At 43.9% G+C, this 12,739-nt stretch overlaps 1 protein-coding gene across 4 annotated transcripts; it reads right to left on the reverse strand.

The window, feature by feature from the left end:
• Window positions 1-1,918: 1,918 nt before the first annotated feature.
• Window positions 1,919-9,778, reverse strand: TPRKB (TP53RK binding protein). 4 transcript variants are annotated; one of them, XM_023224061.2, is made up of 5 exons: window positions 9,599-9,752; window positions 6,879-7,041; window positions 4,616-4,738; window positions 2,683-2,859; window positions 1,919-2,150 (listed from the first exon to the last, which is right to left on the reverse strand). In XM_023224061.2, the coding sequence occupies exons 2-5, from the start codon at window positions 7,017-7,019 to the stop codon at window positions 2,064-2,066; spliced, it is 528 nt and encodes a 175-aa protein (XP_023079829.1). In that variant the 5' UTR covers window positions 7,020-7,041; window positions 9,599-9,752; the 3' UTR covers window positions 1,919-2,063. The 4 variants fall into 4 exon arrangements, with proteins under 4 accessions (XP_023079829.1, XP_023079830.1, XP_023079831.1 ...); XM_023224062.3 differs by having other exon boundaries at window positions 6,879-7,038; window positions 9,599-9,751; XM_023224063.3 differs by having other exon boundaries at window positions 6,879-6,978; window positions 9,599-9,743.
• Window positions 9,779-12,739: the final 2,961 nt, after the last annotated feature.

Below are 12,739 nucleotides of genomic sequence, written 5' to 3' on the forward strand. Positions count from 1 at the left end.
ACAAGGTAATTAGCAAACGCAGCTGGTCAGGTAAATTGAGGTTGAATCTCCGATGAAATGGGTGTGGCCAAAGGTGCTGTGCAGTCCACTGATCTGAGGACTAGGCATTACTCTTCTTGAGAAGGTATGCAGTGAGCAATGGGTTGGACTCGCTGGCTAGACTGGCAATGAGCTTTCTTTCTGTCTTTGCAGCATCTTAGCGGGTCATTGCCTGTAATGCGCATCTCACTCTGAGTTCACGCCTCTTCAATGATCAAAGTGTTTTCTTCCTCTTCTATATCTGCAGAGAGGCTTGCTGGGATAGATTGTTTGTAATTCTATTTCCCTACCACCGGAGGATGAACTTTGGGGGTCAGGCAGCTGGGAAGGAACTCATGCCTAGGCCTTTCACACTCTACATCCATCAGTAGCAGAACTTAAGAGTCTTTCTGGGACTCCATACTTCCTGGAAAGAGGAATTCATTCTTTTCATTGCTGACATTCCGGGGTGTGTGTGTGTGGCAGTTACACTTTCCCCATCCCATTCTGTACCTCCTTCCCACTCCGGGGACCCCAAGAGGCCTGGCTCCGCTTGCCCAGTGCACCTCCAAAGAAGGGAGACTGGGAGATGAGGATCCTGCCAGGGGGCCAGGTGTTGGACAAGGTGAATGTGAATGTAGAGGAGAAAGAGCCCTCCCAAGAACCTGATGGGGTCGGGGATGAGGTGAGGGTGCTCAGAAAAGTGCTGAAGCAGGCCCCAGGCTGGGGCCATGGACCTGCCTCAGCAGCTGGGGTCTGACTTCTTGGGGTTGCGTCCCGACTCCCCCTCCCACACACGGTTCTTTGCCCTCTAGAGGCCAAGGGGCAATGGCAGGTTCACAGTGGCACTGCAAGGTTAGGGTTGTTGGGGGTTCTTAGGGAGCAGGGGCACCAGTCCTGCTGTGGCCCTGGCTGCCCCCCACTGCCTTGCCCAGGCTCCATGTGCACCCTCAGAGTCCTCCTGGCACAACATTTCTTCTTCCCACGAGGAACACCCCCACTTCCACTTGGGCCTCTGCCAGGAAGGGTGGGAGCTCTGCCAAGGTGTCCCTCTGAGTGACCACCCTCAGCTGGAGCCACCAGCCAGGCCTCTGCACAGGAGCTGCCCCTGGGCCTTGTGTGTAAAATGGGGGTAATAACAGTATCTACCTCATAAGGTTGCTGCAAGAATTAAATGAGTTCATACAAGTGAAAGACACTTAGAACCAGGATCCAGAGGCTTGCAAGGGGTGAGCTGGAGTAGCCATGGTAAGTATGGAGAGGGAGGTGAACTGATGGATATAAAATCGCCAGGGCAAAAAATTTAAAAACAAAAACAATAACCAGCTGGGCTTGTGGCTCATGCCTGTAATTCCAGCGCTTTGGGAGGCACAGCAGAACCATCACTTGAGTCTAGGAGTTTGAGATCAATCTGGGCAACATAGTGAGACCACATCTCTAAAAAAAAAAAATAATCACTAAGGCACTGTAGGCATTCCCTAAGTGTTTGCAATTTTTATTCCAATTATATAAAAATAAAATATATTTGAATAGAAACAGAACTCTAGAAGGCAATAACAAGTAATAGTAATGATTATCTTTTAAAATACTATAAGGTAGGACTACAAGTGGTTTCCTTTTTTCTTTTTTTTTTTTTTTGAGGCAGAGTCTCACTCAGCTGCCCAGGCTGGAGTGCAATGGAGCGATCTCAGCTCACTGCAACCTTTGCCTCCTGGGTTCAAGTGATTCTCCTCTCTCAGTCTCCCGAGTAGCTGGGATTACAGGCACCTGCCACCATGCCCGGCTAATTTTTAAATTTTAGTAGAGATGGGGTTTCACCATGTTGGCCAGGCTGGTCTTGAACTCCTGACCTCGGGGGATCCGCCTGCCTCAGCCTCCCAAATTGCTAGGATTTCAGGCATAAGCCACTGCACCTGGCCTTTTTTTTTCTTTTTTATACCATTCTGTGATTTAAACTTTTCTATAATGCACATATATTAGTTTTATAATCAGGGAAGAAAACTCTGTTTTCTTTAATGCTGAGTTTTGTTAATATTTGTGATATTTCACAAAACATCTTTTGTTGACATTCTACAAATGATACCATCCAATAATGTCCCAATACTTTCTTCTTGTGAAGAGAGTTTATATATCTGTAAAAATGAAAGACAAATTATGACTTGCTATCGTCATTCACTACTAATTGTCATTATACAAACATGTGTAAGTGAAATTATTCCTCATTCAATTATTGGGTTCATAGTATAACAAACAACAAATGTGATTAAAATATTCCAAGTAGATGGCAATTCATTACTTGTATTCCCTTTAAATTGCTGCTATGGGGGTAACTCTCAAGAACATAAAAACCAAATTTCTACCCATTTAACTTCATACTAAATTTATTTTACATTTTAAATATACTATGTAAAGTTTGATATTGAAAGGTATTCTCTTTCTTAATGTGGAGGATGGTTATATCAGCTGAGTCTGTAATTATATTTTACATAAACCCACACCTCCCAGTTCTTTGTATCTAAAATTATTTTTTAGTAATTCTAAAAATTAGATTAACTTTCTCAAAAGTTCAAAAAACAAGGAGCCCTGGTGATCAATAAGCAAACAGTATCAGCATTACTGCTCATCTATCACACTCTTTCTAAAAATATGGACTGGCAAACACACCTTTTGGACTTCTGTAATATTTGTTATCTCAGGAAGACTTTTCAGAGAAACCTGATGACCTTCTACTTGAGATATTAGGTATTCTTGATTTATTTGTTTTTCTCCCTCTTCAATGTAAACAATTAGAATTGAGGTGTCACTTGCTGAGATACCAAATTTTTTCAAAGCCTCTGAAATCTAAGAGAAAAAAATGAAAAAATAAAAATAAGAACAAGATAATTAACCATTGTTTCCTATGTCTGAAACATTTCCTGATCTGCCTTCTTCCTTGGTCAGGCTCTTATTTTTCATGTCCTAAAAGTTCTCACTGCCTAGTTTTTCACTTTGATGATTCCTTTCCAACATCCATTGGTACTTCCTCAAAAGCACTCCCTGCTTAAAGTTATGCCTTGTTCCTATGGAATCAAGCCCAGCCTCTTGGTACTGCACAAAAAAACACCTCCTCTCGCTGGTGCCAAGTGGCTCTCCAGCCAGGCGCTTCTGCCTCCTGGCCAGTCTGGCCTGCCTGGGGGTCCAGTCACATTTCATGCCCTTCTGCCTGTGCTCAAGCTTTGTCCTCTGCTCGCATGTCCCTTCTCCCCATGGCTTGGCTGCTGAACACATGCTTCAAGGTCCACATTTCTGATGCCACTCCCCACCACACCCTCCTCCCTCCAAAATGAATGGCTTCATTGCTGTACGCCTAGATTTGAATTCATTTTTCCATTATATCATTTATCTCAGGGCATTTTAACTTGTTTATCTGCCTCTCCTTAGGAACATATTTGCCTCTTCTGCCCCTAGAACTGCAAATGGAACGGGGAAAATTTCAACAGACATTTACTGAATTCAAGAGTTTTCTGAATTACGTCTAATGATCTCAAGGAAACAATAATTAGTAAATTTTATTCCAAGTACTGGGAAACTCTATTACCATGCTGAGATAACTGCATTTTATAAACTTTACAATCATCTGTATTTTCACCTATGCCACACGTGTCGTAACTTTTCTCTAGATGACATTAGTACCTGGTTGTTATTAATAGCAGCAGTAATACTAAAAATTCATCAGCAAAATTGCAGTCATTTTTTTCATATGCTACATGTAAGTGATGTCTTTGGCTTGATAACTTTCATTGAAAAAGCGTTACTGGCCGGGCGCAGTGGCTCAAGCCTGTAATCCCAGCACTTTGGGAAGCCAAGGCAGGCGGATCACGAGGTCAGGAGATGGAGACCATCCTGGCTAACACGGTGAAACCCCGTCTCTACTAAAAATACAAAAAAAAAGAAATTAGCCGGGCGTGGTGGCAGGCGCCTGTAGTCCCAGCTACTCCGGAGGCCGTGGTGGGAGAATGGCGTGAACCTGGGAAGCAGAGCTTACAATAAGCCAGATCGCACCACTGCACTCCAGCCTGGGCGACAGAGCGAGACTCCGTCTCAAAAAAAAAAAAAAGAAAGAAAAGAAAAAGCGTTACTATAAGTATTTCAAACCACAAACTCTTCCTACATACTGGGTGTGTGAGTGAGGATGTGTTAAGGACTGTTATAGGTACCAGCAAGTTCCTGGTATATGAAAAAGACATGGATCCCACCCTCAAGGACTTTACGGGAAGAGGGAAAGATATGCACGCTAGCACACAAAATATTCATGCCTAATGTTTTATCATTTAGATTTTTGTCAGTTTCTTAAGCAAAAATACTTGAGAGGTCTTCCTGATCCTATATGGTAAGAACAGATAAAATTAACCTCACTTAATTTAGCTAAATTTTTGTTTACTCATATGTAAACTGTCTTAGTAAGAGGCAGGGTAAACCTCAACTCTCTGTCCAGAGCTCTCTTCACTATTATTTTGGTTTATTACTAACCACTGGCTTGCAGGAATTTAGCCTCCAACCCTGAGGAACACATATGTTATTATGACAAGGTCAACAGAAATAGGAAAGTCTACATTACATTGTTATTTGGGGAAAGGTTGAAAATAATTTCAGTAGGTAGAGTTCTTGTCTTCATTTTTCCCAGTTTGTAGAGGTGAACTGCTTTGTTTGCTGCCACAAGTATCTGAAATGGATCGACAATCTACCAAAGAGAGCAGAAAGAATTAATTACACATAGAGAATCTGCAGTGCTTGAAAACACATGGTAACTCAAGGTTAACTCCAGTGTCAAGCTGGTTTACTTCATCACAATTCTTACAGTCTGTATTTTCAAAACTATTATCCCAGCTGGGCGCGGTGGCTCACACCTATAATCCCAGCACTTTGGGAGGCCAAGGTGGGCGGGTCACCTGAGGTCAGGAGTTCAAGACCAGCCTGGCCAACACGGCGAAACTGTATCTCTACTAAAAATACAAAACTTAGGTGTGGTATCACGCACCTGTAATCCCAGCTACTCGGGAGGCTGAGGCAGGAGAACTGCTTGAACCCAGGAGGCGGAGGCTGCAGTGAGCCGAGATTGCACCATTACACTCCAGCCTGGGCAACAAGAGTGAAACTGTCTCACAACAAAAACAAAAACAAAAAAAAAACTATTATCCCAAGGGCCTGGGTAGTCAGAAAATCACAGAATTTTAAAGCTGCAAGGAACTTATGCAAATAGTAAAAGTTTTTAAAATAACATTAATCGAGGGCTAATATTATGGGCATGATCATATTCCAAACATTTTACTTGTGTTATTTTCTTTAATCCTCAAAACTACCCTATGAAACTGATACTATTAGTAGTAGTAGTAGTAGTATGTAATTGACGAGGAAATTGAGGCAAAGAATGTCTAAGTTTGAATCCCATCTCTGCCACCTATCACCTAGGGAATTTAGGCAAGTTCCTTAGCATTTTATTTGTTAGAGACACATGAAACAGTACTTACTCCATAGGCTGTTGTGAAGATTAAGCAAGTTAGTATATGTAAAGCACTTGGAACAATACTAGGAATGCAGTAAGCACTATATAAAGCTTGGCTATGTCTTGGTCAAAGTCCTAAGTAGTAGGTCTGGGATTAATTCCCGGTAACATTATCCCATTGCGTGTGCTTTTATGCTTTTTTTTTTTTTTTGGAGACAGAGTCTCGCTGCATCGCCCAGGCTGGAATGCAGTGGCTCAATCTCAGCTCACTGCAACCTCCGCCTCCCAGGTTCAAGCGATTCTTGTGCCTCAGCCTCCCGAGTAGCTGGGATTACCAGCAGACACCACCATGCCCAGCTACTTTTTGTATTTTTAGTAGAGACAGGGTTTCACTATGTAGGCCACACTGGTCTCAAACTCCTGGCCTCAAGCAATCCACGCGCCTTGGCCTCTGTGTGTGCTCTTAACGACTACGCTATGTCTCCTCTACAGACTGTCTTGTTAAGAACCCCCCATTTTAAAGATGAGAAGCTGGAGATCCAGGCATTTCCCATGTTAGACCCAGACCACAACCTTTCCTCCTTCCTAGGGCAGGACCTGGCACTTCTGCCTCTATTCACTGTTATAGTCCAGGTTGGCTGCATCTGACTTGGACAAGAATTTTTTCCCTAACAGTGACAGAATTTTAGCCTACCTTATAACATCACAAATATTAATGTATACTTAAATGGCCTGTATGGTTCATTCATTGTTTTTTTGTTTGTTTGTTTTGTTTTGTTTTGTTTTGAGATGGAGTCTTGCTCTGTTGCCCAGGCTGGAGTGCAGTGGCGTGATCTTGGCTCACTGCAACCTCTGCCTCCCCGGCTCAAGCGATTATCCTGCCTCAGCCTCCTGAGTACAGGTGCCCGCCACCACGCTCAGCTAATTTTTGTATTTTTAGTAGAGACGTGGTTTCACCATATTGGTCAGGCTGGTCTCAAACTCCTGACCTCGTGATCTGCCCGCCTCAACCTCCCAAAGTGCTGGGATTACAGGCGTGAGCCACCACGTCAGGCTTTTTTTTTTTTGAGACAGTTTCGCTCTTGTCGCCCAGGCTGGAGTGCAATGGCGCAATCTTGACTTACCGTAACCTCCGCCTCCCGGGTTCAAATGATTCTCCTGCCTCAGCCTCCCGAGTAGCTGGGATTATAGGCACCCGCCACCACGTCCAGCTAATTTTTGCATTTTTAGTTGAGACAGGGTTTCACTATGTTGGCCAGGCTTGTCTTCAACTCCTGACCTCAGGTGATCCACCCACCTTGGCCTCCTAAAGTGCTGGGATTATGGGTGTGAGCCACCGCACCCAGCCAGCTCATGAATTCTTACAATTTATATTTACCACTGTAGGATTTATCAGTGATCCATCAATGGTGCCTTCCATGGCCTTTCTTCTCAAGTCTCCAGCATTTTTTACATCTTTAAATAACAGAAGGGTTACCCTGCATTCGGGAAATAGGTCCAGCTGATATGTTAACTGCATTTCACAGATAAGCAGGATTCTACTGCACACAAAATGAAAAGACCAAAAGATTTCGGTTGTTTAAAAGTTAACATTATAACTCATTTCTTAACAAATATTCAATAACTTTGATAACAACATGATAAAAAGTTTTAAACTAGAAAAATCCATTGCCAAAGCCTATTTGGCATCCTCATGAGATGTTGTCTTCCTAACCCTTCTGAGCTGTTTCTAGTTCCATTGCCATTCCCAAGGAAACGCCAAGGGGCCCAGCTGGTTGCTGTTTGTTCAGATGAGGCAGGCTCAGATGCATGGTTGAAGGGCTGCTTCCCCAGCAGACAAGCAGGAGCAGAATGTCAGAAATTTTTTAAACCAGAGGTTACTTATGGTATTAATGAAGTCTTACTCTATCTTAGTCTTTTTAAATTCCTGATCTCATCATTTTATTTATATTTTAGGAAGGCCTAGACATAAATATTAAGGAAGGAAATAATTTTAAAGAATAAAGTAGGCCGGGCATGGTGGCTCACGCCTGTAATCCCAGCACTCTGGGAGGTCAAGGAGAGCGGATCACCTAAGGTCGGGAATTTAAGACCAGTCAGACCAACATGGAAAAACCCCGTCTCTACTAAAAATACCAAAAAAATTAGCCAGGCATGGTGGCACGTGCCTGTAATCACAGCTACTCAGGAGGCTGAGGCAGGAGAATCACTTGAACCTGGGAGGCGGAGGTTGCAGTGAGCCGAGATTGCACCATTGCACTCCAGCCTGGGCAACAAGAGTGAAACTCAGACTCAAAAAAAAAAAAAAAGAATAAAGTATCGCACTTGACCCAAAGATATTAATTCCACACATGGAAATTAAGCAGAGAGGGTATTAAATAATCAATATTGCTCCTTTCTTGGACATAAGCTTAACAAGAAAAGGATAGGTTATTATACATAAAGACATAAAAGACAATTTGAATAACTAGAAAGACATGACCATATCTTTGAATGGAAAAACTACGTATTGCAAAAATTTCTTTAAAACAAGTTCTATCAAATTCTTAATAAGATATTTTGGTGGGGCAATTTGAGACTCATTTATCCTTTTACCTGGCAGATTATATTTCTAGAACTCTTTCTGATGGAAGTCATTAGGAATCCAAGAACTATATAAGATGTTCCTCTCATTATTTTAACAGTAAAAAGTTGAAAATAACCTATCTAGCTAATGATGGGATTAGTTGTGATTTAACAACCATTAAAACATGTGGTCTTGACGTTGTGTAAAAATGGCAATAAATAACCTTAAGTAAAAACATCTGAATGGAAAAAAAAACACACACACAAACTGGCCAAAATGTGGGTTTTTTAAAAAGCTTTTAAACAAATATCAAAAAGAAAACACACCAAAAAGCTAACGTTATCTCTTACTTAGAATTAACTTGACTTTTTCTGCTACAAACAGGAAAAAAAATATTTGTGAACAATATCCTGGCCACAGTTCAATCATTACTCATGCTAAGAGGAAAAAAATGGATACACAAAGATATAATCAGTAGGATCCCAATATATAAAAAGATACACATATTTTTAAAAAACACAAGAAGGAAACACTAAAATATGGCCATCTTGGGTAGTGAGCTTATGAGGTGATTTTTATTGTCCTTTATACAAAACAAAGTATTTTGTTATGTATGTTCTGAATTTTCTACAGTGAGCATACAAAACATGAGTAGACATAATAAGAAAGGAAAAAAAGTGTGGTTTTTAACACTGGAGGTGGAGGGAAGAATCCTTAGAAAAACCTCAAAATAGTTTGTTCTTGTTTAGCGTAATTCACTCAGTCCAGAAACTTGGAATCATCGTTGAGTACCCAACCTGTCACTCAAATCCTATAATCCGTAAAGCCCTGAATTTTTCACCTGCTAAATATACTTTTGATTCGTCCACTTCTCTCCCATACGCTAGGTCACACCGCTCATCTACAGCAGTAGCCTCCTGAGTGGTTTCTCAGAATTCCTGCCCTCCTATAATCCAGTCTTCACCCGCAGTTCTAGTGATCCTTTCAAAATGACCATCAGATCTTGCCATTCTGCTGCTCTTATGATAAACCCCCAACTTTGTGTCACGGTGTTCCATACTCTACGATCTGGTCCCTGCCTCCCTCTTCTGCTACCGCCGCAATGGCCTTCTCTAAGCTCAAGTCACCAAACTTTCTCCCCGATTCTGCCCTATCGGACAGGTAGTTCCCTCTCTCCTTTCATCACCGCTTGACGCACTCCTCCCTCCCTTCAACTCCATTTGGAATCATTTACTACAGCTCCCAGAGCTCCGCGACTACGGCTCTTTTTAGTCTGAGGACTAGCTCCTTTTTGGGCCCAATCACAACTTTAAAGAACCGTGCGCCTATCCGTTGCATGTCTCCTCACTAAACTATATTTCTTGAGGGGACACAGTGACTATCATTCTCGCGCTGCATTCCCAGGGGCTGGCCTCGTTGGCGCTTGATAAATACCAGCTTAAGAACCCGCAGCCATAGTCCCAAGGACATTACTAAATCTGCCCGAACCCTCCCCTCCCAAGCCGCCCCATAAGTGGGCAAGGAAAACTCACTATCCGGCCCCCAGCGCGTCTCGGAAGATCTCCCGCTCGGAAACAGAGCTCACAACTTCCGGAAGTGATGGCCAATCCCCGTCTTCTTCGAGCCAGTTTCCGGATAGGCCGGCTCGGGGTGGCCGTGTTTTTCCGGGTCCCGGTAGGAGGAGTGCTTCCGCCCATCGTCCCGCCCATTCTTCCGCCCTCCCAGCCTGGGTCCCGTCAACGAACGCGAAGGAGAATAGGGGCTGTATATCACTTACGGCGAAGGAAATGGAAGCATATATGGGCTGGTACCGGAAGTTGAGGTCCGGTTTTGAGTCTCGTCTTTGTCTTAATCTGTGTTGGGCGTTGCACCGGGCTTCCTCAGTGTCTTCCTGTACAAGGAAAAGTACTGACCAAAATGAGTTCTACATACATTTCCGCTGCTCGAGATTTCTTTTTTGTTGTTGTTGTTGTTTTTTGAGACAGAGTCTTACTTTGTTACCCACGCTGGAGTGCAGTGGCACAATCTCGGCTCACTGCTACCTCCGCCTCGGGGTTCAAGTCATTCTCCTGCCTCAGCCTCCCAAACAGCTGGAACTACAGGCGCCTACCACCACGCCCGGCTAATTTTTTGTATTTTTAGTAGAGACGGGGTTTCACCATGTTAGCCAGGATGGTCTGGATCACCTGATCTCGTGATCCGCCCGCGTTGGCCTCCCAAAGTTCTGGGATTACAAGCGTGAACCGCCGCCCCCCGCTGAGATTTCTTCGTTCTTTTTCTGGGCCTTGTCTCCTGTGACACTTCGGACTTTGGACTTTTGAGTTTAATGCTGGAACAAGTTAAAACTTTAGGGGATGATTGGGAAGTCATGATTATGCTTTGCAACGTGAGAAGGACATGAGATTTGGGGGTCCAGGGATGGATTGATACAGTTTGAATATATGTCCCTGCTAAATCTCATGTTGAATTGTGATCCCCAATGTTGGAGGTGGGACCTGATGGGAGGTGTTTGGGTCATGTAGGTGGATCTCTTATGGCTTGGTGTCTTTTCAATAGTGAGTGAGTTCTAGGGAGATCTGGTTCTTTAGAAGTGTGTGGCACCCCCGAACACACACTGTCCCTTGCTCCAGTTCTCACCGTGTGATGTGCCTGCTCACCCTTCTCCTTCTGCCAAAAGTAAAAGCCTCCTCAGAAGCCAAACAGATACTGGTACTATGCTTCCTGTACAGCCTGCAGAACCATGAGCCAATTTAACCTGGTTTCTATATAAATTACTTAGTCTCAGATATTTCTTTGTAGCAATGTAAGAACAGCCTAATTGTGGGGGGCGGGTGGGGGAAAAAGATGGGGAGGCATGACACATCGGACTAAAACATGAAGGACATTCGGCCGGACGTGGTAGCTCACGCCTGTAATCTCAATACTTTGGGAGGCCGAGGTGGGCGAATCACCTCAGGTCAGGAGTTCGAGACCAGCTTGACTAACATGGAGAAACCCCGTGTCTACTGAAAAATAAAAGAATTAGCCAGGCATGGTGGCGCATACCTGTAATGCCAGCAACTCGAGAGACTGAGGCAGGAGAATCGCTTGAACCTTTGAGGTAGAGGTTGCCGTGAGCCGAGATTGTGCCATTGCACTCCAGCCTGGACAACAAGAGTGAAACTCCCTCTAAAAATACATATATATATGAAAGATATTCTATTTCTAGGACAGACTGGAACAGGGCCCTGGCTGTTCTGGTTAGTCTCTCTTTATCACAGGATGCTACATTCCTAGCACAGTTATCCTAGAGAACCACAAGTGAGAAAGGAGAAAGAACTAAGTTTGTCCAAGGCCACCTGGAGAACTATCCTGCAGTCTATGCCCTTAACCCAGATTATCCCCCTTAGCACAGCTAGTTCATTCCATATGCCCACCAACCTCCTAGTACCTGGAGGCGGAGGTTTGTCTTCTCCGATTGACTTAACACCTTGACAGACACAATGTCAGTGCAACATTGTTGAGCCATAGCCAGAATACGTTTTACTAGGCCCAGGAGGACTACTCCACAAACAGGCTGATTGGGTCTGCCTGGAGTAGCAACCTAGTCCAGGATCCAGCGATCCAGGTAAGAAGTTGCTAAAGAGGTCAAAAAAGGTCCTTAAGGGAGCCCCAATATCTGCAGCAAGTGGGCTTCCTCCCAGATCTCCCCTACTTTTCTGCAGTGCATTAGGTGTTCGCTAGGTACTGTAGCAGCTACCGGCAATCAAACACACTTCTCCCAGTTTGGTAAATGGAAATCTAAAGTAATTCCTTTGTTTAATACAGTCCTCTTGGCCAGGTGTGCTGGCTCATGCTTGTAATCCCAGTGCTTTGGGAAGCTGAAATAGGGGGATTGCTTGAGGCCAAGAGTTCAAGACCAGCCTGGGCAAAATAGTGAGGCCCCCATCTCTCCAAAATCTTAAGAAAAATAGCCAAGTGTGGTGGTGTGCACCTGTAGTCAGATCTACTCAGGAGGCTCAGGTGGGAGGATCACTTGAGCTGAGGAGTTTGAGGTTACAATGAGCTATGATCATGCCACTGCACTCCAGTCTGGGCAACAGCATAAAACCCCATCTCAAAAAAAAAAAAAAAATTCTCAAGGGAGTTGAGGGATGTCTGCTGGGCTGCCAAGGAAGTGGCAATAGAGGAAGCAATATCTGCCATGCTCAGGGACAGATTTCTTATCAATTTTTCCTGAGCACCGACTCCTATGTGTGCTACCAAAAATCTCAAAAAGAACACAAACCCAGAGTTGCTTACACCTTCTAGCAGGAGTCTAGTAAGCCTGGTGCATGACTTCAGGCTGCTGGCCCACTTGTATGACTTATTTCAAGGAGTAACATCTAGGGACACCCCAGAATGCCCAGTGTGCTGGGCATCAGCTTTTCAGGCATAACATTGCCCATACCGTATTTGGGTCACCCTGGACTTCCCACAGAGAAAAATGTAGCCCTCAGGTGCACATAGCATCCCTTCTCCTATTTTATTGTTCAGTAGCCCATTCATAGGTATGAAGGCATTGTCATTTGCCAACCAGGTCTCAAATTAGTTATATGAACTTGGTTTCCCCCATTCAATATTGTTCGTGAAGCCCCTACACAGAAAGCTAACAGTAGTCCAATTATTGTTTCCACTGTCAACACTGGGATGCT

Source organism: Piliocolobus tephrosceles, chromosome 15 (genome assembly GCF_002776525.5).
Source record: "Piliocolobus tephrosceles isolate RC106 chromosome 15, ASM277652v3, whole genome shotgun sequence".
Classification (NCBI taxonomy): domain Eukaryota; kingdom Metazoa; phylum Chordata; class Mammalia; order Primates; family Cercopithecidae; genus Piliocolobus; species Piliocolobus tephrosceles.